Genomic DNA, 25,670 nt, shown 5'->3' with positions numbered 1-25,670 from the left:
CCAATGGTCCCATCATTCCCTTTCCTGTCCTTCTCCCATGAAAAATCCAGTATCCAAATATTGTGTTGCTTAATTCAGGGTCTCCTGGTAGGTCATATCTCATATTTAAGGTCTGAGGTCTGTCCATTGCCCTCAATCCAACATCTTGTCCCATTGAGAATAGACAGATTGAACCAACAGGTTTCCCATCAGCTCTTTTGTTGGGATTTCAGTCTTAAGAATCCAAAAGATCACATATGTTGTTGTCCATGGTGTTATTTAATGTCTCCGATTGTAGGTATCCGTTACCCCGGGGTAGGGGTCTTACCGGGGGTGCCAACAGGAAACGGGCTCAAGGCCAAAGTCCCAGGTAAGTCCTTTTCAATGACTTAATACGTCCATCTTTAGTCAAGACTAATGTCTGGAGACCTTCTGAGGGAGTCTGGTATATTTCATATGGAGAAGACACGAGAACCATGTTTCAATATCCACAATCATCACATGAAGACGGGGAGAGGGTCCATGGATCCCAATGACTGAAAAACAGATTCCAACTAAACATCGGGAGGACTTTTTGAATGAAAGAGTTTCCATCGGAAGTTAGATTTCTTTGGAAGCCTCCAACCAGGGGTTGGTTGGGCATATTTCAAGGGTGCTCTCTCTCTCTCTCTCTCTCTCTCTCTCTATATATATATATATCTATTGCATTTTCCAACCAAAGTGGTTCTTAAAAAGACCAGAAAACAGTGTGATATTTTTTCTATGGCACACACTGGAATCCTATTATCTACCGCTTGCGTTTCTCTATTCCTCTCTGGGTATATTTCAGTCTGTCGAGAGACCATTTCTACTAATTCTCTCTCCTTTTTTCCTTTCCAGGAGCAGGAGGAGGCGCTTTTGCTGGGATCCCTGGTAAGTTCGCGTCTCTAAAACAACTTTCTGAATGGATGGATTATTATTGTTGTTGTTGTTGTTATTATGCTTTATTGTATTTCTATTCTCCTTTGGCTATTCTAGGTTTTGGGGGTTTTGGTGGTGGCCAGCAACCAGGATTACCTCTGGGATATCCGATCAAAGCCCCTAAACTCCCAGGTGAGTCTTCATCCAGATTTCATTGATACTCAGTGTTGTAGCAATGCCTTCTTGGTGTTGGCCCTCAAAACCAAGGCATACATTCTCCTTTTTGGAAGGAAAAGTTCACATTTTTGCAAGGAATAAATTTTTGGGAAGGAAACATACACATTTTGGGAAGGAATACATACACATTTTGGGAAGGAATATGTGCCCATTTTGGGAAGGAATATGTGCCCATTTTGGGAAGGAATACGTGCCCATTTTCAGAAGGAATAAACATACATTTTGGGAAGGAATACATTCACATTTTGGGAAGGAATACATTCACATCTTGGGAAGGAATGCATACACATTTTGATCCCCTTTCCTCCTTCTTTGCAGGTAGCATTTATGGAAAGCTATCTTTCGGTGAGTCCTCTTGAATTATACCTGTGTTATCAATGGAACCCAAAATTGCCAGATTTGATAGAGTGGTGTAATGACTTTCTCTCGATCAGGACACTAGACGCTTATCGATGCAACCTAGAATTACATTGGCCTTTTTAGCTGCCGCATCACACCATCAAAGCACCCCAAGGGGTCCCTTCTTCTTGGACCTTATAGCTATGGCAACATCATGAGAACGTTTAATGCTTTTCCTGCTTCATGAAGTTTCATTTGGACTTTATGTTGAACCAATGTCCATCTCTCCTTGTGGTTTTAGGAGCTGGGCCTGGTGGAGTCTTTGGTGGGGCTGGAGGAAAGGCTGGGTACCCTACTGGCACAGGTAAATATGATAATAATGATGATAATAATAATAATAATTATAATGGGAAAAACGAAGTGTACATTGTCGATGTTGCAATCCCGGGTGAAAGAAGAATTGACGAGAAGCTTACATGATACAAGGATTTAGAGATTGAAGTGCAAGGACTCTGGCACAAGCCAATCAAGAGGGTCCCAGTGGTGATTGGCACCCTAGGTGTGGTGCCTAAAGACCTTGGCCTGCACTTAAAAGCAATCAGCCCTGACAAAATTACCACCTGTCCAGCTGCAAAAGGCCACTCTACTCAGATCTGCACGAATTATTCGCTGATACATCACACAGTCCTAGACCCTTGGGAAGCCAACATAGTGATCTTGTTTGCTGTGCACAAATCATGTTGTATATCGAATAATAATAATAATAATAATAATAATAATAATAGGTAATGCTGGAGTTGAATACCATACATTTGCCTTTCAAACCCTTGTCCTTGCATGACGCCTTTAAAGTCAGGAAGTGGGATATCCCAAGACTCTGGGGAACAAGACGATGGGAAGGGAACATCTGCGTCATCAATGGGAAGCAATCAGGCCCTTTGAGTTATAGTTTGCCAAGGCAATGGTATCCTTGGGTCCTTGTCACACCACAACTCCCAGGATCCTACCACATGGAACCAGGGTGGTTGAAGTTGGGAGTCTGTTTGCAAGCCATGTCTTGTTTCTTTCCAGGTGTTGGGGCGCAAGCAGCTGCTGCAAAAGCCGCCGCGAAATACGGTGAGAAGCCAGTGTTTGGGTTTGCATGACGCTTGCTCATTTGCACCCTGCCACTTTAACTGTTGGAGGCTATGCAATAAGTTGTCATTTGGCGAGGCAACAGCAAACCTTACAATGCTGCATCTCCCTGCATTCATTCTGCAGTATAGTTTGCATCCTCAAGTCTATGCGTAAAATCAGTGTGGAGGTTTGATTCTGAACCAGTCCAGAAGTTGGCAACCCAACTCTTTTGGGATGATAGCACACAGAATGCTTATAGTTGGCCTTTCTGGCTGGGGATGATGGGCGTTGTGGACAACAACACATGCAGATCCAATGGTGTGTCATTCTGTCCCTTTCTGAAGGCATTGGAGCGGGAAGACTTCCTGGAGTCGGGACCCTTGGAGGAGGTTTGCTGCCAGGTGCTGGCGGTGTGCCAGGAGCCGGCGGTGTGCCAGGAGGAATCGGTAAATCATCAAATCCTAGAGTTGGAAGGGCCCCCAAAGGAAATCTAGTCCAGCCCCAGGAAAGCACCATTCGAGCCCTCCCAACAGATGACCATCCAGCCTGTGATTAAACCGTCAGAAAATAATAATAATAATAATAATAATAATAATAATAACTATTTATACCCTGCTCCATCTCCCCCAGGGGGACTCGGGGCGGCTTACATAAGGCCACGCTCATCAATACAATAAACCCAGTAGTACACAAAAACATAAAATGCAAAAACCAATATAATAGACAACACAGCAATATAACATCAAAACACAAGAAATTTCACTGGGCAGGGCCAATTCAAGAATAAAAATTTAAAATTATTTAAAACACTGGGAGATTGGCAATGTAAAATTGTCGTGAAGGGGAAACCGGGGATGAGGAAGGATTTAATTGCACAAACCATAAAATAAAGTGCTTCTGAGGTCATTTTGGACGGGGAGTGTCCTACATTCAGTCATTGAAGGCACATTGGAATAACCAGGTTTTCAGTTTCCCCCTGAAGATTACCAGCGTGGGGGCTTGTCTAATGTCTCTGGGGAGTGAGTTCCAGAGCCGGGGGGCCACTACAGAAAAGGCCCTCTCTCTCGTCCCCACAAGTAGCACTTGCAATGCGGGCGGGAGCGAGAGAAGGGCCTCTCCAGAAGATCGAAAAGGTTGCGTGTGTTCGTAGACGGAGCTGCGGTCGCACAGGTAGGCGTGTCCCAAACCTGCCTACCTGAAAAGAAAGGACACTCCACTGGATTCCTAGGCAACATATCCCACTGCCAAACAGCACTTGCTCTTCCTAGTGGACTCGCTTTTCCTGCAGTTTGAACCCATTGCTCTTTTGTATCCATGACCCAATATGGATATGAAAAAAATAGAATATTTTTTATATGCATCGCAGGCGCGTTTGGTGGGGGCGAGGAACAGGGCCTTCTCTGTGGTGGCCCCCCCGACTTTGGAACACCCTCCCCAAAGACATTAGACAGGCCCCCACACTGGCAGTCTTTAGGAAGAATTTGAAGACCTGGCTGTTCCGATGTGCCTTTCCAGAATAGGAAACTCCAGCAAGCACTTTATTAGAGTCCCAGAAGCACTTTATCAGAACTTTAAGATTCTCTGCACACTGCACGTCCTTGAAATCCGATAGATCACCTGTCACATTCGGCACTTTTTAATCTGTACCCATTACTTGGCCCGGCCCTGTTTTTATTGTGTTATGCTGTATTGTTTTGTTGTTTTTACTGTTATTGCTTTAATGTTTTTGATTTGCTTTGAATTGTATTGTTATACTATTGTGTTGTTGAGGCCTTGGCCTTTGTAAGCCTCATCGAGTCTTTCGGGAGATGCTAGTGGGGTATAAATAAAGTCTAATAATAATAATAATAATAATAAATGTGACTACATTCAAGCCATCATCGTTTGCTAATATTACAATACAAAGTCGCTGGAAATTGCATCACGCTGTATATTACACTAAGTACCAAAATTTGGAAAATATTCTGTTCCTGGTTTGGAAGTGTTCTTTGCTGTTTAATGTTCAGTCCTTACTTTGAAAGCAGTTGTTCTACTCCAAAAACGTTGTTTTCGTGGCTGCCACAAACTAGGTCAAATTGGTTGTGATTAGGCCTGGGTAACAACGAAAAAAATTGTTTCTAAAATCGATTCATTTTTTGGGGGGTTTTGCGTTTCGTTATTTAAAATAATTACAAAATTTTCCTTTTAAAAAGTTCGATATTTACGAAATTTCGTAAATGTGAAAAAAATTACAAAACATTAACGAATCGATTTCCGAAACAATAACGAATCGATTCGTTAATGGCGGACGCGACCGCGAAATACGCTAAAAAAACCTCCAAAAACTTCTGAAGCTTCCCTCTCCCTCTGTTGTTGGCTGTTGGTGTGATATTATAATTTTTTTTCACTAATTAAACAAAAAACTTGCCCCAGACATGCGGAAATAATAACGAAACGACCTCAGAACAATAACGAAACGAATACAATAACGAAATACGAAGCATTTACAAAACGTGTTTAAAAATTCGTTTTTTAAAAAAAATTGCTCCAGAATGGTTCGTTATCATTTTGTAATTAAAAAAAATAACGAATTATTAACGAATTACGAATTAACGAAACGAAACCGCCCGGCCCTAGTTGTGATATCTATGTGATATTCATTGAAAAACTAGAGAAAAATGTGCTGTAGGATGTCCAGTGAAAACAAAGTTTTAGCAGCTGAATAAACCTTTTCTCATGTTTTTATGACAGAACCAATTAGGAAATTGTAATTATAACCAAGGAACAAAAATCGCGTTACATAGTGTTATTTTTTTTTGGAAATGCTCCCTCTAGTGGTTGAAAGACATCTGTTTCTCACAGCCCATCCTTTTCCTCTCTGCTTGTCTTGCCTTTCCCTTGATTGGTGTTTTCTGGGGGAAATTCAAGCTAGATCTGTCAGTCTGACTCCTGGAGCACATGACTGAGGAAATCCCTTTGTGGGGGAGAAAAGGGATGAATTACAGCTGTGGAAAGTAGGGAAACGCCTCTCTTTATTTCTGACCCCTATTTACGTTTTGGCCACAGGTGCTGGTGGTCCAGCCGCCGCTGCTGCCGCTGCGGCCAAAGCAGCAGCCAAAGCAAGAGCTTATGGTGAGTACATCTGTAATATAGAAACATTATGCATAAACAAAGCCTTTACCTCTCTCTGTGTACTGTCTGTCTTCATTAGTGCTTCTCAACCTTCCTAATGTCACGACCCCTTAATACAGTTCCTCATGTTGTGGTGACCCCCGACCATACAATTAATTTCGTGGCTACTTCATCACTCTAATTTTGCTACCGTTATCAATCGTAATGTAAATATCTGATATGCAGGATGCATTTTCATTCACTGGGCCAAATTTACCTGATACGCCCAAATTTGAATACCGGTGGGGTTGGGGGGGGGGGGATTGATTTTATCATTGGGGAGTTGTGGTTGCTGGGATTTATAGTTGACCTACAATCAAAGAACTCCACCAACTACGGAATCGAACCAAACTTGCCACACATAACTCCCATGACCATCAGAAAATACTGGAAGAGTTTGGTAGGGATTGACCTTGAGTTTGGGAGTTGTAGTTCAACAACATCCAGAGAGGACTGTGGACTCAAACAATCATAGAATCATAGAATCAAAGAGTTGGAAGAGACCTCATGGGCCATCCAGTCCAACCCCATTCTGCCAAGTAACAGGAATATTGCATTCAAATCACCCCTGGCCATCCAGCATCTGTTTAAAAGCTTCCGAAGAAGGAGCCTCCACCACACTCCGGGGCAGAGAGTTCCACTGCTGAATGGCTCTCACAGTCAGGAAGTTCTTCCTCATGTTCTGATGGAATCTACTCTCTTGTAGTTTGAAGCCATTGTTCCACGTCTTAGTCTCCAGGGAAGTAGAAAACAAGCTTGCTCCCTCCTCCTCCCTGTGGCTTCCTCTCACATATTTATACATGGCTATCATATCTCCTCTCAGCCTTCTCTTCTTCAGGCTAAACATGCCTGGCTCCTTAAGCCGCTCCTCAAAGGGCTTGTTCTCCACACCCAGAATTGCCCAGAATTGGACACAATATTTCAGGTGTGGTCTAACCAAAGCGGAATAGAGGGGTAGCATTACTTCCCTAGATCTAGACAGTGACACTATGCTCTTACTGATGCAGGCCAAAATCCCATTGCCTTTTTTGCCGCCACATCACAATGATGGCTCTGGATCAAACTTGGCATGAAATACTCAATATGCCCAAATGTGTACACTGGTGGAGTTTGGCGAAAACAGACCTTGACATTTGGGAGTTGTAATTGCTGAGATTTCTAGTTCAGCTACAATCAAAGAGCTTTCTGAACCCCACTAACAACACAATTGGACCAAACTTCCCACACAGAACCCCCATGACCAACAGAAAATACTGTTTTTTGATGGTCTTTGGCGACCCCTCCGACACCCCCTTGCAACCCCTCCAGGGGTCCCAACCCCCAGGTTGAGAAACACTGATATAATGGCATTGAATGTTTGCCGTATATAGGTAAACGTTTTCCCCTGACATTAAGTCCAGTCGTGTCCAATTCTGGGGGTTGGTGCTCCTCTCCATTTCTAAACTGAAGAGCTGGTGTTGTCTGTAGACACCTCCAAAGTTATGTGGCCAGCATGACTGCATAGAGCGTCATTGCCATATATGTGTACTGTAATTTGCCCTGAGTCCCCTCAGGGAGATAGGGCAGAATAATAATAATAATAATAATAATAATAATAATTATTATTATTATTATTAATCAAATGAGACCTAGCACCTGGGTTCGAATCCCCGCTCGGCCAAAGAAATCCACTAGGTGGGCCTGAAGTGAATTCCACTCTCTCATGAATGAAACTGATCATTCCAAGCGTACATTCAGGCTGTTTGAGGACACTCCAGCCCTCTTGCATCCTTTTATCTCTATATGGACCATTTCGAGTCAGGGATGGAGCTCATCATGGATGCATGCTGCCCACTAGTGGAACATTCTGGCTATAAGTTTTCTGAAGGCAATATTTTCTAAGACTAGAAGATCCCTTCTTCTTCATTTATGCACATGCACTTAGTCTTCCACATCCATCTCTAAGTCTTCTAGCACAACTTAGTAGCCAACCTGCCCATAAAGTAGCACTGGATGACCTCGAGATTCCAGAGTAGCATTCTGAGATCCTCAAAGTCCTCCAGTATGAATCTATGGTCAACTTTTAACTTGAGGGACGTTCAAGGAATTGCAAGTTCCTCCTGCTGGAGGTCCTCTAGTGTGGCTTTATGGGCAATGTCTGGTACAGCTTGGCCATTGAATTGTGCTGGAGGACTTAGAGAACCACATTGGAGGACCTACATCCACACTGGAGGACCTAGAGATTCCTGAGAAGTCTTCAGCAGACCTTTAGGTTTTCCAGCACAAACTTAATAGAGTTGCACATTTTCATCAAGTCTGAGTAATCAATCCCAATCAAATTGGAGAATCTAGAACCACAATGAAGGACCTAGAACCCAGAGGTTCCTGAGAAGTCTTTAAGGGATGCATAGGTTTTCTAGCATGACATTCAAAGTTTCACATTTTCATCAAGTCTGAGTAATCAACCCCAATCAAATTGGAGAATCTAGAACAACATTGGAGGACTTAGAACCCAGAGGTTCCTGAGATGTCTTTAAGGGGTGCATAGGTTTTCTACCATGACACTCAAAGAGTTTCACATTTTCATCAAGTCTGAGTAATCAATTCCAACCACTTTGGAGGGCCTAGAACCACACTGCATGACCTAGAACCACAATGGAGGACCTAGAGGTTCCTGTTAAGTCTTCAAGGGACTTTTAGGTTTTCCAGCATGATGTTCATAGGTGGACTCTATCCTTCATTGGGATCCTGAAGTTCATGTAGTAATCCAATCTTGGCCATCCAAGCTCTCTTCCTTGTTCACCAATGAAGGAAAGTCCAACTTTTCTATAAGGCAGTCCACTTCCCCATATCTTGAGGAGGACCTTTATCATGTTTGGTCCAGAAGGATTGTCCCCCATGGAGGGTGATCCTTCTCTTTCATTTCCGGGGGTCCTGAGGTGCCCCTTTCTCTCTCTTTCCTGCAGGCGCTGGAGGCCTTCCTGGGGCCGGGGTTGGCGGAGCAGGGGTCCCTGGAGGTGTTGGGATTCCAGGGGTCGGCGGACTTCCAGGGGTCGGACCTGGGGTTGGAGGAGTCCCCGGAGCAGGGGTCGGAGGTAAACGGGTGTACCGCTTAATTGTAGAGTTTGTCATCTGGGCATCTTTCATCATTCTGCCACTGCAAGCAGAGAACGTAACTTTCCATCTCTTGGCTCTGAAGTGCCCATTCCAGACTCAACTGCATCTCCACTCCTTGTCATTTTAGGAGGATTGGGGATTGCTTGAAGGAGGGGGATTATTTGCTTAGGTTGAAATTTAAGTCTCAGAGAGAAGCGAAATCGAACTCTGTGAACGAATCTTGCCCTTGGGTCTCCATAAGTTGGAAACAACTTGAAGGCACAAGCCCTAGCAAGAGGATTGAGACCCTGGGTTTGCATTAAAGCTCAGGGCCAGTTTCTTAGTAGAGTAATTCTCAATCTCGAGGAAGTTTCTCCTGATTTTCTTCCCTTTTTTGTATCCCTTAGGTGTGAGTCCAGCTGCCGCCGCTGCCGCAAAAGCAGCCAAATACGGTGCGTTTCAATTGTCCAGACTCCTAGAAGCAGAAGGGAAAGAAAGGAAGGGAAAGGGAAGGCTGGGGGAGGAAACGAAAAAGGAAGGGGAGGAGATATGAGGGGATGGAAGGAAGGAAAGAGAAAGAAGAGAATAGAACAGAATGCAGGGAAGGAAGGAAGGAAGGAAGGAAGGAAGGAAGGAAGGAAGGAAGGAAGGAAGGAGAGGGAAGAAGTTGTATGAGGGAAAGCAAAGGAAGAAGGAAAGAAGGAATAAGAAAGGAAGGAAAGAAGGAAGGAAGAAGGTATATGAGGGAAAGCAAATGAAGAAGAAAGTAGAGGAAGGAAGGAAGGAAGGAAGGAAGGAAGGAAGGAAGGAAGGAAGGAGGGAGGGAGGGAGGGAGGGAGGGAGGGAGGGAGGGAGGGAGGGAAGGAAGGAAGGAAGGAAGGAAGGAAGGAAGGAAGGAAGGTGGAAGAAGGTGTATGAGGGAAAGCCAAGGAAGAAGCAAGGAAGGAAGGAAGATGGAAGAAGGTGTATGAAGGAAAGCCAAGGAAGAAGGAAAGAAGGAATAAGGAAGGAAGGAAGGAAGGAAGGAAGGAAGGAAGGAAGGAAGATGGAAGAAGGTGTATGAGGGAAAGCCAAGGAAGAAGGAAGGAAGGAAGGAAGGAAGGAAGGAAGGAAGGAAGATGGAAGAAGGTGTATGAAGGAAAGCCAAGGAAGAAGGAAAGAAGGAATAAGGAAGGAAGGAAGGAAGGAAGGAAGGAAGGAAGGAAGGAAGGAAGGAAGGAAGGAAGATGGAAGAAGATGTATGAAGGAAAGCAAGAGAGGAAGGGGGAAGGGAGGGAGGAAAAGAAAAGGGAGAAGTAGAAGTTATATGATGGAAATGGAGAAAGGAAGAAAAGAGCCACAAAGAAAATGTATACTTGGGCAACACTATGTATGATGTATGTGTCTGTCATATATATAGATATATGTCTCTGCATATATTTCTTTGCTCTAGTAGAATTGCCATCCAATTTTTTTTAATTTCCTTGGTTCAGATAAAGTGAAACCGCAATGCATTTTAGCCACAAATCTATTTCCCGCGAGGGCAAGAATGACAGACAGACAGATAGATAACTGGTGGTCATGGAGTTGGAAGAGGCCCCCAAGGGCCATCCAGCATAACCTCATCCTACCAGGCTGAAAGAGGCCATCAAAACCCTCCTGACAGATGGCCACCCAGCCTGTGCTTCCAAACTTCCAGAGAAGGAGACTCCAAGGCAATCGATTCTACTGCCGGAGAGCTCTCCCCATCACATATGTGTCAGTGGCATCTCTCATCCTGCAGCATGAAGCCGCTGCAGCATTTCATGCCTTTTCTGTGCAGGTCTGGGGCCAGGCGGTGTTGGGGCCATCCCAGGCGGCGTTGGTGTTGGCGGCATTCCCGGCGTCGGTGTTGGTGGAGTTCCTGGTGCCGGTGTTGGTGGCGTCCCTGGAGGTGTTCCGGGTTTGCCAGCAGCTCCAGGTATGTTAATAGGATAAAACCTGCTCTGCCCAAGGACCAATGCATCTCCTGTTCCTTGACTTGTTTTTCTCTCTGCCAACAGGTGCTGGGGCCGCAGCTGCAGCTAAAGCAGCTGCAAAAGCTGCAGCGTATGGTACGTTGAGCTGACTACAGGGTCTCCACTGAAGCTTCCTCACTGATTATTAATATTATTATTATTATTTCCACAACTCCTTGGGAAGTCTGACTTGACCACGGTGGTACACGCTCTGGTCACATCCCGCCTCGACTACTGCAACGCTCTCTACGTGGGGCTGCCCTTGAAGACGGCCCGGAAGCTTCAGCTAGTCCAGCGCGCGGCAGCCATGTTACTAACAGGAGCAGGACGCAGGAAGCATACAACGCCCTTGTTGTTCCAGCTCCACTGGCTGCCGATTTGCTACCGGGCCCAATTTAAGGTGCTGGTGTTATCCTACAAAGCCCTAAACGGTTCCGGCCCAAAATACCTTTCGGACCGCATCTCGGCCTATGAGCCCACGAGGACCTTGAGATCATCTGGGGAGGCCCTCCTCTCGATCCCGCCTGCCTCACAGGCACGCCTGGCGGGGACGAGGGAGAGGGCCTTCTCGGTGGTGGCCCCCCGGCTGTGGAACACCCTCCCTGTTGACATCAGACAGGCGCCCTCCCTTATGTCCTTCCGGAAGAGCCTGAAGACGTGGCTATTCGAGAAGGCCTTTAACTAAATGCTATAGTAACTGGAAATGACAACTGGAACGGAATGTAGACTACGAGATTGGTTATGATTCTATGACGAGACGAAGCGGATTATTTTAGTGTAATTAGATGATAGTGTACTAGTGATAGGTTGTTTTTGTTGTTGTAGTTTATTGTGAAATGTGTTTTTACATGTTGTACACCGCCGCGAGTCGCCCTAGGGCTGAGAGCGGCGGTTAACAAATGCAGCAAATAAATAAATAAATAAATAAACAAGCCAATATGTTATTTTGGTTCTCTTCAATAGGGAGAGGAGTTGCTCCTGGCTATGGAGGAATCGGTGGAATTGGACCCGGTGGCATTGGACCCGGTGGCATTGGCACTGGTGGGATTGGAACTGGTGGCTTCGTGCCCGGTGGTGTCGGCGTCGGCGGTCTAAGTAGGAGGCTAACATTTTCTCAACTGAGTTGGTTGGGTTGACTTTGTGGATCCAGATCTCTCCTTCGGGGATTGAACATCGGCCTGTTCCTCTCTTCTCAGCTCCAGGAAGTCCGGCGGCCGCCGCTGCGGCAAAAGCAGCCGCCAAAGCAGCAAAATACGGTACGAAAGTGTCTTCTACCCATTGGAGTTTCCTTCCTCCTTTGGAGGCTTTGAAGCAGAGGCTGGATGGCCAACTGTTGGGAGGACTTGGGTGGTGTGTTCCTACCTGGGAGAAAGGGGTTGGACTGGATGACCTTTAGGGATTCCTTCCAACCCTAAGATTACATGATACATGTATAGATATATAGACAGAGATACACACATACATACAGCTAATTGTACTGGATGGTCATCAGTTGGGAGGGCTTGGATGCTGTATTCCTGCCTGGCAGAAAGAGGCTGGGTAACCTTTAGGGATCCCTTCCAAACCTAAGTTTCTATGAGATAGATAAATAGATAGATAGATAGATAGATAGATAGATAGATAGATAGATAGATAAAGATACTAGATAGTGATATACAAATACATACAGCTAATTGTACTGGATGGTCATCTGTCGGGAGGGCTTGGATGCTGTATTCCTGCCTGGCAGAAAGAGGCTGGATAGCTTTTAGGGATCACTTCCAACTCTAAGTTTCTATGAGATAGATAGATAGATAGATAGATAGATAGATAGATAGATAGATGATAGATAAATAGACAGACATACAGACAGATAGAGATACTAGATAGTGATATACACATACATACAGCTGGTTGTACTGGATGGTCATCTGTCAGGAGGGCTTGGATGCTGTATTCCTGCCAGAAAGGGGCTGGCCTGGATGGCCTTTAGGGATTCCTTCCAACGCTAAGATTCTATGATACAGACAGACAGATAGATAGATAAATAGATAGATAGATAGCCTTTAGGGATCTCTTCCAACTCTGATTCTACAATACATATATAGACAGATATACACATACATATAGTTGGTTGTCCTGGATGGCCCTTGGGGTCTCTCCTAACTGTAGGATTCTAGGATTCAATGAAAGGTAGGATTTTCAGCCTGTGGGTTTTTCCCAAGCAGGAGCCGGCGGAGCGAGGGGTGTCCTTCCTGGGGCAGGAGTCGGCGGCATTGGTGGTGTTGGCGGCGTCGGTGGTGTTGGTGGTGTCGGGGGCGTCGGTGGCGTAGGCGGTGTTGGCGGCGTCGGCGGCATTGGTGGCGTAGGCGGTGTTGGCGGTGGTCTTGTTCCAGGAGCAGGAGGTAAAGGAGCGAAACTAAAAAGGTTTGCTAACATGGGAATCTCCTGCCGTTCCATTGTTTCCTTTGCAGACGAACTGTCCCAGTTTCTCTCCCTTCCTTCCGCTTTCGTCCTCAGCGACCCTTTTGCTACTTTGCCAAGGCCAAACCCTTCTGTCTTTTCTGTTAGGAGCCGGGAGCATCGGCGCAGCCGTGGCAGCTAAAGCAGCAGCAAAGGCAGCTAAATATGGTGAGTCCCAACTTGCCATATGGTCCCAACTTGCCATAGAGTTGCATTGGAGGAGCTCAATATTTATTTGGTGCACTTGTTAACCGCCATTCTCAGCCCTTTAGGGCGACTCATGGCGGTGTACAACATACATAAAAAGGCAATTTACAAAAAGGCAGTCGCAGAACAACATATTAACAATACAACAATTATAAAGTTACACTAAAAAATCCGCTTCGTCTCATAGTGGAATCATAACCAATCTCGTATTCCTTGTTTCATTCCAGTCAGCTTTACCACACTATTATAGCACTAATTAAATGCCTTCTCGAACAGCCATGTCTTAAGGCCTTTTCGGAAGGACATAAGGGAGGGCGCCTGTCTGATGTCCACAGGGAGGGTGTTCCACAGCCGGGGGGCCACCACCGAGAAGGCCCTCTCTCTCGTCCCCGCCAGACGTGCCTGTGAGGCAGGCGGGATCGAGAGAAGGGCCTCCCCAGACGATCTCAAGGTCCTCGTGGGCTCATAGGCCAAGATGCGGTCCGAAAGGTATTTTGGGCCGGAGCCGTTTAGGGCTTTGTAGGCCAAAACCAGCACCTTAAATTGGGCCCGGTAGCAAATCGGCAGCCAGTGGAGCTGGGACAACAAGGGCGTTGTGTGCTCCCTGTATCCCGCTCCAGTTAGTAACATGGCTGCCGCACGCTGAACCAGCTGAAGCTTCCGGGCCGTCTTCAAGGGCAGCCCCACGTAGAGAGCGTTGCAGTAGTCAAGGCGGGATGTGACCAGAGCGTGTACCACCATGGCCAAGTCAGACTTCCCGAGATATGGGCGCAGCTGGCGCACGAGCCTGAGCTGTGCAAATGCTCCCCTGGTCACCGCTGAAACCTGGGGATCCAGGCTCAACGATGAGTCCAGGGTCACAATATTCCAAAGAGATTGTTCTTCTGGGAATTTTCTTCGTCCTCCAAAACAACACTATGGTAACTTCCGCGGGATTCACCCGGACGGATGAGAATCTTCACCACTGCGGAATCCACACTGTGTTGATTTTGCTGCAGAAACAACACTTTTCTGGGCAGAAAGTCATAACAGAAAAATTGTCCCAATGTCTTTTTAGGAAGGGGCGGAGTCTTACCTGGAGGCGGAGTCTTACCTGGAGGCGGAGTCTTACCTGGAGGTGGAGTCTTACCTGGAGGCGGAGTATTACCAGGGGGTGGAGTCTTACCTGGAGGAGGGGTCTTGCCTGGAGGCGGAGTCATCCCTGGAGGCGGAGTCTTGCCTGGAGGTAGGCTTCCTGGAGCATCCTTGCCGATCTGTAAGCCGCCTTGAGTGCCCTGCAGAGTGAGAAAGGCGGGTTATAAATGAAGCACATAATAATAATAATAATAATAATAATAATAATAATAATAATAGGTGCAGTGACTCAAGACCTTGGCCTGCACTTTAAAACAATCTGTGCTGACAAAATCACCATCTGTCAGCTGCAAAAGTCCACCCTATCTGCACACATTATTCACCAATACATCACACAGCCCTAAACACTTGGGAAGGGTCTGACATGTGATCGAATACAACAGCCAGCATCGTGATCTTTGAAACATTCACACCTAGCTCCAGCAGACAAAAGCCCTTTGTCCCACCCTGGTCATTCCACAGAGATATAAACCCTTTTTCCTACTTCCAACAGACCTCACTACCTCTGAGGATGCTTGCCATAGATGCAGGCAAAACGTCAGGAGAAAAAAATGCCTCTAGAACATGGCCATATAGCCCGGAAAGACCTACAACAACCCATCATGATCTTGTTTGCTGTGTACTAATCCTGTTATGTATAAAATAACAATAATAATACTTCTATTCCTATGGACAATGAATACAGGATTAAGTGGTCCTATTGCTGTTATGGGGTTTTCTGGGGCTGAGAAAGTCTGGGTCAGCCAAGGGGTTTCCGTATCTGAGTGGGGAATCCAACCTGGGTCTCCAGAGTCCCTTCCCATAAAATATCTCCATGCATCGGATGCTGATGCTCTTCCCTTCTCTTTGACTCACAGGAATCCCTCAAATCGGAGTACAGCCTGGAGCCAAGCCCCCTAAATATGGTAAATCTAAGTCCTGTTCAACATACAGCCAACCAAGGGATGAGGGTGCTTCTACACTGTAGATTTAATGCAGTTTGACAGCACTCAAACTGCTCTTTCTTTGCCAGGTGTGCCAGGAGCTGGACTGGGTGGACTTGGCGTTCCAGGTAAAAATAGGCCGAAACGGGGCATTTGGGGGAAAGGGGAAAGAGACAAGGATAAACAGGGAAGTCTAAAAAGTGCAAGGAATTCTTCAAAACCACGTCAATGAGCCTCTTTCTGTACAGGTTATGGTGGGCGCGGCGGTGGCGTCGTCCCCGGAGCCGGTGGTGCTGGTTACGGGGGGCTGGGAACTGGTGAGTAGGACAGGGAATAGTATACTTAGTCACCTTTCCACACCGGTAAGGTGGTGGATCTGCTCTCTGTTTTAGTGCCTCTGGGGATGAGAGAGTATGACTCACATACTCCACTTTGGCAGAAAAAACGAAATGCAAAGATACAGAATGGGGGACAATGCCTGGCTCGAGAGCAGGATGTGTGAAAATGATCTTGGAGTCCTCGTGGACAACAAGTTAAACATGAGCCAACAATGTGATGTGGCGGCAAAAAAAGCCAATAGGATTTTGGCCTGCATCAATAGGAGCATAGTGTCTAGGTCCAGGGAAGTAATGCTCCCCATGCTCTATTCCGCTTTGGTTAGACCACTTTACCTGGAATATTGTGTCCCATTCTGGGCACCACAATTCAAGAGAGACATTGACAAGCTGGAAAGTGTCCAGAGGAGGGCGACTCAAATGATCAAGGGTCTGGAGAACAAGCCCTATGAGGAGCGGCTTAGGGAACTGGGCATGTTTAGCCTGAAGAAGAGAAGCCTGAGAGGAGATATGATAGCCATGTATAAATATGTGAGAGGAAGCCACAGGGAGGAGGGAGCAAGCTTGTTTTCTGCTTCCCTGGAGACTAGGATGCAATGAAGCCATGGCTTCAAACTACAAGAAAGGAGATTCCATCTGAACATGAGGAAGAACTTCCTGACTGTGGGAGCTGTTCAGCAGTGGAACTCTCTGCCCCAGAGTGTGGTGGAGGCTTCTTCTTTGGAAGCTTTCAAGCAGAGGCTGGATGGCCATCTGTCAGGGGTGCTTTGAATGCAATATTCCTGCTTCTTGGCAGAATGGGGTTGGACTGGATGGCCCAGGAGGTCTCTTCCAACTCTTTGATTCTATGATTCTATGATTCTATAAGGTCACCCCCTGGTTTTCCATGGGCGTGAACCCGGGACTCCAGGACCGCAATCCGATGCTTTGAACCCCCTTTAATTGGCTCTACTGTGGGATCATTGTTTCAATTTTTTAAAATAACTCAATTACTTCCTCGGTTTTGGGTGTTATTGCTGCAAAATATTTGCCTCAAGGTCAGGACATGAAGGATTTAATAGGTAAAGACATATTTTCATGTTGAGAATTGGCACTGTTTGCTTTTTTCTTTTTTGCTCCCACGCAAACCAGGTAATATTTTGATTTTTTCTTTCCAAATGGGGTCCAAAGATATGGGACACAGATGAGCAAATGGGGTCCCAAGGAAGCGCTTTCTCCCTCTCTCTCTCTCTATCTCTATTAGGTATGGGCAATTCATGGTTCTAATTGGTTCTAAAGTACTTACAAAACTAGAGGGTGCTGGTGCTTTGCTTCTAAAGTGTTGCTAAAGTTCTGGTGGTGAAAATTTCAGAACTCTAACAAAACTTTCAAAATTTCATTATTATTTTGTTATTGGCGATTTTTAGGACAGAACCAATTAGGAGCTGTCATTTATAATTAATTTTTGAAAGTTTTGTTAGAGTTCTGAAATGTTCACCACCAGAACTTTAGCAACACTTTAGAAGCAAAACACCAGTGCCCCCTAGTTTTGTAAGTATTTTAGAACCATTTAGAACAGGGGTCCACAAACTTTTTAAACATAGGGCCAGGTCGCAGTTCCTCAAACTGTTGGTGGGCCGGACTATAATTTGAAATAATATGCATGCCATATATCTTATTTGTAGTGCAAAAATCAATTTAAAACAATACAATAATTAAAATGAAGAACAATTTTAACAAATATAAACTTATTAGTATTTCAATGGGAAGTGTGGGCCTGCTTTTGGCTCATGAGAAAGGATTGTTGTTGTTGTTGTTGTTGTGTGCTTTCAAGTCGTTTCAGACTTAGGTTGACCCTGAGCGAGGGCCAGGTAAATGACCTTGGAGGGGCGTATCTGGCCCCTGGGCCTTAGTTTGAGGACCCCTGATTTAGAACCATGGATTGCCCATGCTTACTATCTATATATCATCTATCTATCTATCTATCTATCTATCTATCTATCTATCTATCTATCCACATAGTAAAATTCCTCCATTGTATTCAAGATAGTGATGGAAAATGGGGATCACAAGTCCCATCATCTCCACCAGGATGGTCACGATGATGGGATATGTCTTCCATAGCATCCATCAAGTCCCTAAAACAGAACCGATTCTGATGGTGTATTATTTTCCCCTCTTTCCTTGCAGGTTATGGTGGTAGACTTCCCGGTAAGGCATCAATTGAAAAATTCTATATAACCCTTTAATGCAATCTTGGGAACTGAGCTCGAATCTCTCACAAAGAGTTCTGCCCCATCTTGGTCTGTCTAAGGCAGTGGTTCTCAACCTGTGGGTCCCCAGATGTTTTGGTCTTCAACTCCCAGAAATCCTAACAGCTGATAAACTGGCTGGGATTTCTGGGAGTTGTAGGCCAAAACACCTGGGGACCCACAGGTTGAGAACCACTGGTCTAAGGCATGCTGGGATCACTGGGATGGACTGAGAGATGATATAAAAACTATTGCTGCCCTTGTTCCCAGTAGGTGCCCTTCTCCCATCCCTTCAAAAGCTAGCTCCGAAGGCTTGGAATTATTTATTTTAAGAGATCTTTTATTCAGTGCCCTTCACTCCTCTCTTAGAAACCTAGCTCTAAAGGCTTGGAAGATTCATTTTAAGAGACCTTTTATTCAGTGCCCTTCTCCCTTCCCCTTAGAAATCTAGCTCTAAAGCTTTGAAATATTCATTTTAAGAGACCTCTGGTTTGTTGCCCTTCTCTCCTCCCTTAGGAAGTTAGCTCTAAAGGCTTGGAATGTTCATTTTACAAGACCTCTGATTCGGTGCCCTTCATTAAAAAGCTACCTCCAAAGGCCTGGCATTATTTGTTTTAAGGGACCTTATATTCATTGCCCTTCTCCCCTCCCTTAGAAATTTAGCTCTAAAGGCTTGGAATTCATTTTAAGGAACCGTTTATTTGGTGCCCTTCTCTCCTCCCTTAGAAAGCTAGCCCCAAAGGCTTGGAATATTCATTTTAAGAGACCTTTTATCCAGTGCACTTCTCCCCTCCCTTAGAAAGCTAGCTCTAAAGGCTTGGAATATTCATTTTAAGAGACCTCTAATTCGGTGCCCTTATCCCCTTTCATTAAAAAGCTAGCTCCAAAGGCCTGGCATTATTTATTTTAAGGGACCTTTTATTCATTGCCCTTCTCTCTTCCCTTAGAAAGCTAGCTCTAAAGGCATGGCATTGTTCATTTAAAAGGACTTTTATTTGGTGCTCTTCTCCCCTCCCTTAGAAAGGGTTGGAATATTCATTTTAAGAGACCTTATATTCATTGCCCTTCTCCCCTCCCTTAGAAATTTAGCTCTAAAGGCTTGGAATATTCATTTTAAGGAACTGTTTATTTGGTGCCCTTCTCTCCTCCCTTAGAAAGGTAGCTTCAAAACACCTAACCCCAGCAGACAAAAGTCCTTTGTCTCACCCTGGTCATTCCACAGATATATAAATCTTTTTTACTAGTTCCAACAGACCTCACTACCTCTGAGGATGCTTCCCATAGATGCAGGCGAAACGTCAGAAGAAAATATGCCTCTAGAACATGGCCATATAGCCCGGAAAAACCTACAACAACCCAGTAGCTCCAAAAGCTTGGAATATTCATTTTAAGAGACCTTTTATTCAGTGTCCTTCTCCCCTCCCTTAGAAAGCTAGCCCCAAAAGGTTGGAATACTCCTTCTAAATATATTTTCTTTTTGCCTTTCTAGTTGGAGCTGGCTATGGAGGTAAGTTGGAATCCTTCTCAGGTAGGAAAAACTGTGAGGTTGGCAGGTTGGATCAATGTTGGGTTTTGAGTAAGTTCAGCACCACGGAGAGCACCACCAAAGCAAACCCACTCCTGGCATGGATCTGCTACCCCACTGACCTGGGAGATGATCTCTTCCACTGGTCGATTGACCCCGAACAACCTCATCCCTCTTTTCTGTCCCTTCCCTACTCCCTTCATTGTGGGGAACCCCCCAAACCCAACAGAGCCCTAGGAACATTGGGATACAGAGGTTGGTGTCTTGCCTCCTTCAATGGCTGAGCCTCCAAGCTCAGGAGCAGTCTACCTTGCCACCAAAACGGCTATTTCCCACCATGCTTTGTCCAGGGAAGAGATTTCTATAGGCCAGGGGCGCATCTACATTGTAGTTCCCTTTGGCACTCCTTTTAATCACCGTGGCTCCAAGCAATCGCATATTGGGAGTTGTAGTTTGCTAAGGACCTTGCGACTCCATCACATGGAGCCATGACAGTTAAAGCGGTGCCAAATGGCATTCGTTCTACAACAAAGATACGGCGAACAGCACCACCAAACTACAACTCCCAAAATTGCATAGCATTGAGCTGATCAGGGTGAAAGTGAAAGAGGGAAAAGCTGCATTCAGGGGAAGAAGATTAGAAACTCTCCAACATGGCCTGCGGAGTGATCTTCCTGAAACTACAAATCTCAGAATTCAAGTAGTTGAAGTAAAGGGTTAAAATAACTAAAAGAGAGAGGTGACTTCTCTGAGAGGCGATTTGATGGTATGCTTCTGGCAGACTTTCCTATACAGTTACACAGGAGGAGTTAGCCAATTCCTAGATGGAACTGTTTCACCTCCTCCACTCCATATTCTCCTTCTTCTTCTCTTTTAGGCTTGAGTCCAGCAGCTAAGGCAGCTGCGAAAGCGGCAAAATATGGTAAGATGTGGAGCAGGACACTGGGAGTTGTCATCCCAAAAAAGGAACTTTCCGGGTTTCAGAGGGGTCGCTAAAGACCATCCAAAAACATAACATTTTCTGTTGGTCATAGGGGTTCCATGTGGGAAGTTTGGCCCAATTCTATCATTGATGGGGATCAGAATGATCTTTTATTGTAGGTGAACTATAAATCCCAGCAACTAAAACTCTCAAATGCCAAGGTCTATTTTCCCCAAACTCCATCAGTGTTCATTCACATTGGGCATGTTGAGTATTCATGGCAAGTTTGGTCCAGATCCATCATTGTGTGAGTCCATAGTGCTCTCTGGATGTAGATGAACTACAACTCCAAACCTCAAGGTCAATGCCCACCAAACCCTTCCAGTATTTTCTGTTGGTCAAGGGAGTTGTTGGAGTTCATAATGCTCTTTGATTGTAGGTAAACTATAAATCCCAGCAACTACAACTCCCAAATGACAACCTCAATCCCCTGCCAAGCCCACCAGTATTCAAATTGGGGCATATCACGTATTTGTGCCAAATTTAGTCCAGTGAATGAAAATAGATATTTATATTATGATTCATAACAGTAGCAAAATTATATAAGTTCTTCTGGGTTTTTTCGGGCTTTATGGCCATGTTCTAGAGGCATTTCTCCTGACGTTTCGCCTGCATCTATGGCAAGCATCCTCAGAGGATGCTTGCCATAGATGCAGGCGAAACGTCAGGAGAAATGCCTCTAGAACATGGCCATAAAGCCCGAAAAAACCCAGAAGAACCTATTGATTCCAGCCATGAAAGCCTTCGACAATACATAGTAGCAAAATTATAGTTGTGAAGTAGCAACGAGAATAATATTATGGTTGGGGGTCACCACTAATGAGGAACTGTATTAAGGGGTCGCAGCATTAGAAAGGTTAAGAACCACTGTCTTTACCATTCCATGTCTGCAGTTTTTTGCAGTGGGCCCTCATATTCACAATTATTGCTAGCAAGCCTGCAAACACCCAATTCTGCAACTCCAAAACCCTCAAAAGCCTATCTTTGGATATAGTCAGTTGGGAGAGATAATAATAATAATAATAATAATAATAATAATAATAATAATGGCTGCTTTGAGTCCCATCCCCGGAAGAAAAGCAGGATAGGTAATAATAATCTATCTATACACATAATAAAAGGGAAAATATGTATGCTGGCCACATGACCTTGGAGGTGTCTACGGACAATGCCGGCTCCGGTTTAGAAATGGAGATGAGTACCAACCACCAGAGTCGGACACAACTGTACTTAATGTCAGGGGACAACCTTTATCTATATACATAATGAAAGGGAAAATATATATGCTGGCCACATGACCTTGGAGGTGTCTACGGACAATGCCGGCTCTTCGGCTTAGAAATGGAGATGAGCACCAACCCCAGAGTCGGACACAACTGGACTTAATGTCAGGGGACAACCTTTACCTTTATGTTTATGTGGCTGGGGTGTCTACTTCCACAGACAAACTCCTGCCAACAAACAGCTCTAGCTTCCACCACTCAGGAGACACCAATGGCCCTCCTTCCAATGACATTGCAGGTTACAGTGAGCGCCATAAACATGTCCAAAAGCCCTGCCAATGTCCTCCACCAACACCACACTGCCCACCACCCAAGTGAAGGCTTTAATACGGTGACCATTTCACCCTAGATTTTATGTGTTTCCTCCATCACAGACATCCCAGCGTTCCTTACTCTCTCCATTGGTGTGGAATTTGCATCACCCCCATCCACTGCCTCTCCCATAACTCTTTCCTATTCTTTTCTATGGCACACAGAGGAACTGATCAGCAACTGAACATACTAGAAAGGTTTGGGGAGAATTCACCATGATTTAGAGGAGTTGTAGGTACTGGGATGTATAGTTCATCTGCAATCTAAGAGCACTCTGAACTCCACCAAATATGGAATTGGACCAAACTTGTCATACAGAATCTCCATGAACAGCAAAAGATACTGGACATCTTTGGGGAAAATTCACCTTGATTTGGAGGAGATGTAGTTCACCTACATCCAGGGAGCACTGTGGAATCCAAACATCGATGGAGCTGGACCAAACTAGGCACACAAAGCGGATATGCTGAAATTTGACTACTGAGGGGGATTTGGGAGAAACTGACCTTTCTATATGGGAGTTGTAGTTCACCCAGAACCAGATAAACTGTGACCTCCACCAATGATGGATCTGGATCAAACTAGGCACACATACCCGACATGCCAAAATTTGATCACTGGAGGGATTTGGAGAAAACTGAGCTTCCTTTCTGAAAGTTGTAGTTCACCCACAACCAGAGAAATGGTGACGTCCACCCATGATGGATCTGGATGACACTTGGCACACAGAACTCCCATGACTAACTCAAGCTATTGGAAGGGTTTGAGAGGACTGACTCGCCATAGTGGGAGTTGTAGTTTACCCTGCAGCCAGAGAGCACGCTGAACCCCACCGATGATGCATCTAGGGCAAACTTGCCCAACATAACAAACTTTGAGTACTGATGGAGTTTTTCGGAGTTAATGGCATCATGGGAGTTGTAGTTCACCTAAAAATAATAATAATAATAATAATAATAATAATAATAGCTCTGAGTCTCAGTCCTGGGAAAAAAGTGTGGTAGGCAATAATAATAATAATAATAATAATAATAATAATAATAATAATATAGTTGCTTTGGTAAATACTGGTATACAAATTTGGGGGTCTGTAGGGTGGATTTACCCCTATACCCCGATGCCAATGGTGCCTTCATGTCTCTCTCTTTCGCCCTCTGTTTCAGGTGCCCTCGGCCGCAGACGGAAGTAGCCCCGAACTGACCGCCGACCTTTCACCTCATGAACTTTGGTGCTACTGCCTGGTCTCGAATGTACCCCCAACCCACCCACCCCAATCCACCCCTTTTGCCCACAGAACCCCTCTCCTCTTGGCACCATCCTTGCCGCTGCCCCACACAGTCTCCCTCCCAAAGACGGCCCGCCGAGCCCCTTGCCCTGTCTTTGGTGCTACTTTGACCATCTCCTTGGCGGAGGGGCGGGGGTCGCCCAAGCACTTTAGCTTCCCCTGGGGGGTCCATGGCCGCTCCTTTGCTCCCTGGACTTCTTCACAGAGTCATAGAACCCTAGAATTGGAAGGGACCCCCAAGGGCCATCCAGTCCACCCCTCTTCTGCCAGGAAGGAAGACATAATCAATGCATCAATCAATCATAGGATTCTAGAGTTGGAAGGGACCCCAAAGGCCATCCAGTCCACCCCTCTTCTGCCAGGAAGGAAGACATAATGCATCAATCAATCATAGGCTCCTAGAGTTGGAAGGGACCCCTAAGGGCTATCCAATCTAACCCTCTTCTGCCAGGAAGGAAGACATAATCAATGCATGAACCAATAAATCATAGGATCCTCAAGTTGGAAGGAACCCTCAAGGGCCATCTAGTCCACCCTTCATTTGTCAGGAAGGGAGATATAATAAATGCATCAATCAATCATAGGATCCTAGAGATGAAATGGACCCCAAGGGCCATCTAGGCCATCCCTCTTCTGCTAAGAAGGAAGACATAATCAATGCATGAACCAATCAATCATAGGATCCTAGAGTTGGAATGGGCCCCAAAGGCCATCTAGGCCATCCCTCTTCTGCTAGGAAGGAAGATATGATCAATGCATGAACCAATCAATCATAGGATCCTAGAGTTGGAAGGAACCCTCAAGGGCCATCTAGTCCACCCTTCATTTGTCTGGAAGGGAAATATAATAAATGCATCAATCAATCATAGGATCCTAGAGTTGTAAGGGACCCCAAAGGCCATCTAGGCCTTCCCTCTTCTGCTAGGAAGGAAGACATAATCAATCATAGGATCCTAGAGTTGGAAGGAACCCTCAAGGGCCATCTAGTCCACCCTTCTTCTGCCAGGAAGGAAGACATAATGAATGCATCAATCACTCAATCAGTCATAGGGTCTTATGAGTTGGAAGGGAGCCCAAGGACCATCCAGTCCAACCTCTTCCACCAGGCAGGAAGACACAATCCAAACCCTCCCAACAGATGGCCATTCAGCCCTTGCTTAAATGCCTCCCAAGAAGGCAATTCCAGGGCAATCTATTCCAGTGTGGAAACAGGGGTTCCTTCCCAAGATGACATCTCTTTTCCTACCATTTGAACCCATGGCTCCTGTATGTCCCAGTCTCTAGAGAAGGCATCCTCAAACTGTGGCCCTCCAGCTGTTTGGGCCTTCAACTCCCAGAATTCCTGACAATTGAATAAGCTTGTAAGGGCTTCTGGGAGTTGGAGGCCCAAACAGCTGGAGGGCCACAGTTTGAGGATGCATGCTCTAGCGTGCCAGAAAACACAGCTTGCCCCCTTCTTCAGTACGGCCTCCTTCCAGATATTTAAACCTGGCTTTCCTGTCCCTTGTTCTCGACCTTCTCTTCTCCAAGCTAAACACCCCCAGTTCTTTAGAGGGATTTATAGTTTGCAGACCTTTGACCATTGTGGTGGCCCCTCTGTCTTGTCCGTATCCTGGACGGAGGGCTGTTCCAGGTGAGGTCTGACTAAAGCAGAATAGAACGGGATCCTGACTTCTCTCAATACAGCCTTAGAATCGCATTGGCCTTTTGAGCTGCCGCATCACACAGTTGGCTCTAAGGCTCCCTAGTTTTGTTCCAGGTCAAGCAGTCTGACCAAAGCGGAAGAGAGCGGGACGATGGCTTTCCTTCCCTTCGATCTGGACACTAAGACTCTTTTGGACGCAGCCTAGGATCGCGTTGGCTTTCGGAGCTGATGCATCACACCGTTGACGCAGGTCCCACTTGCCTTGCCATTCGGCTCCGCTGGACCCTTCCGGCCTTTCTCTTCCCCCGATGGGATTGACCTTAATCCCGAAGCCGCAGCTGGCGGTCCCCTTTCTCTCCCCCCCCCCCTTCCTTGCTTCCATTGGGCCAGATTAGTCCCAAACCCGCGTCACAATGGTCCAGAGCCGACCCCGTCCCATCCGGGCGACCCGCCAAACCCGTCCTCCTCCGTCTCCAAACTGGGACGAAAAAAAAAAACACAAAACAAAACAAAAAAAATGGAATGGAATTTAAGTAATAATAATAATAATAATAATAAAAATTACCTGACTAATAAATAACTTTTTAAAGGAAA

The 25,670-nt window shown here is 45.6% G+C and overlaps 1 protein-coding gene across 2 annotated transcripts in view; it reads left to right on the top strand.

The window, feature by feature from the left end:
* ELN (elastin) overlaps positions 1–25,670 on the top strand; it is a 48,269-nt gene extending 22,599 nt beyond the window's left edge. For both annotated transcript variants that reach the window (XM_067472175.1, XM_067472174.1), the window contains exons 10-33: positions 278–349; positions 859–891; positions 997–1,071; positions 1,435–1,461; positions 1,757–1,819; positions 2,527–2,571; positions 2,916–3,017; positions 5,617–5,682; positions 8,667–8,795; positions 9,204–9,248; positions 10,598–10,735; positions 10,818–10,868; positions 11,736–11,867; positions 11,969–12,028; positions 12,980–13,156; positions 13,323–13,382; positions 14,479–14,646; positions 15,413–15,460; positions 15,568–15,606; positions 15,727–15,795; positions 17,983–18,003; positions 19,534–19,551; positions 20,447–20,491; positions 23,310–25,670. In XM_067472175.1, the coding sequence (XP_067328276.1) occupies positions 278–349; positions 859–891; positions 997–1,071; positions 1,435–1,461; positions 1,757–1,819; positions 2,527–2,571; positions 2,916–3,017; positions 5,617–5,682; positions 8,667–8,795; positions 9,204–9,248; positions 10,598–10,735; positions 10,818–10,868; positions 11,736–11,867; positions 11,969–12,028; positions 12,980–13,156; positions 13,323–13,382; positions 14,479–14,646; positions 15,413–15,460; positions 15,568–15,606; positions 15,727–15,795; positions 17,983–18,003; positions 19,534–19,551; positions 20,447–20,491; positions 23,310–23,335 (1,709 nt within the window). In that variant the 3' untranslated portion in view covers positions 23,336–25,670. The remainder of the gene's footprint in view (positions 1–277; positions 350–858; positions 892–996; positions 1,072–1,434; positions 1,462–1,756; positions 1,820–2,526; positions 2,572–2,915; positions 3,018–5,616; positions 5,683–8,666; positions 8,796–9,203; positions 9,249–10,597; positions 10,736–10,817; positions 10,869–11,735; positions 11,868–11,968; positions 12,029–12,979; positions 13,157–13,322; positions 13,383–14,478; positions 14,647–15,412; positions 15,461–15,567; positions 15,607–15,726; positions 15,796–17,982; positions 18,004–19,533; positions 19,552–20,446; positions 20,492–23,309) is intronic.

This window comes from Anolis sagrei, chromosome 11 (assembly GCF_037176765.1).
Source record: "Anolis sagrei isolate rAnoSag1 chromosome 11, rAnoSag1.mat, whole genome shotgun sequence".
Lineage (NCBI taxonomy): Eukaryota > Metazoa > Chordata > Lepidosauria > Squamata > Dactyloidae > Anolis > Anolis sagrei.
This window is presented reverse-complemented; position numbering and strand designations above follow the sequence as displayed.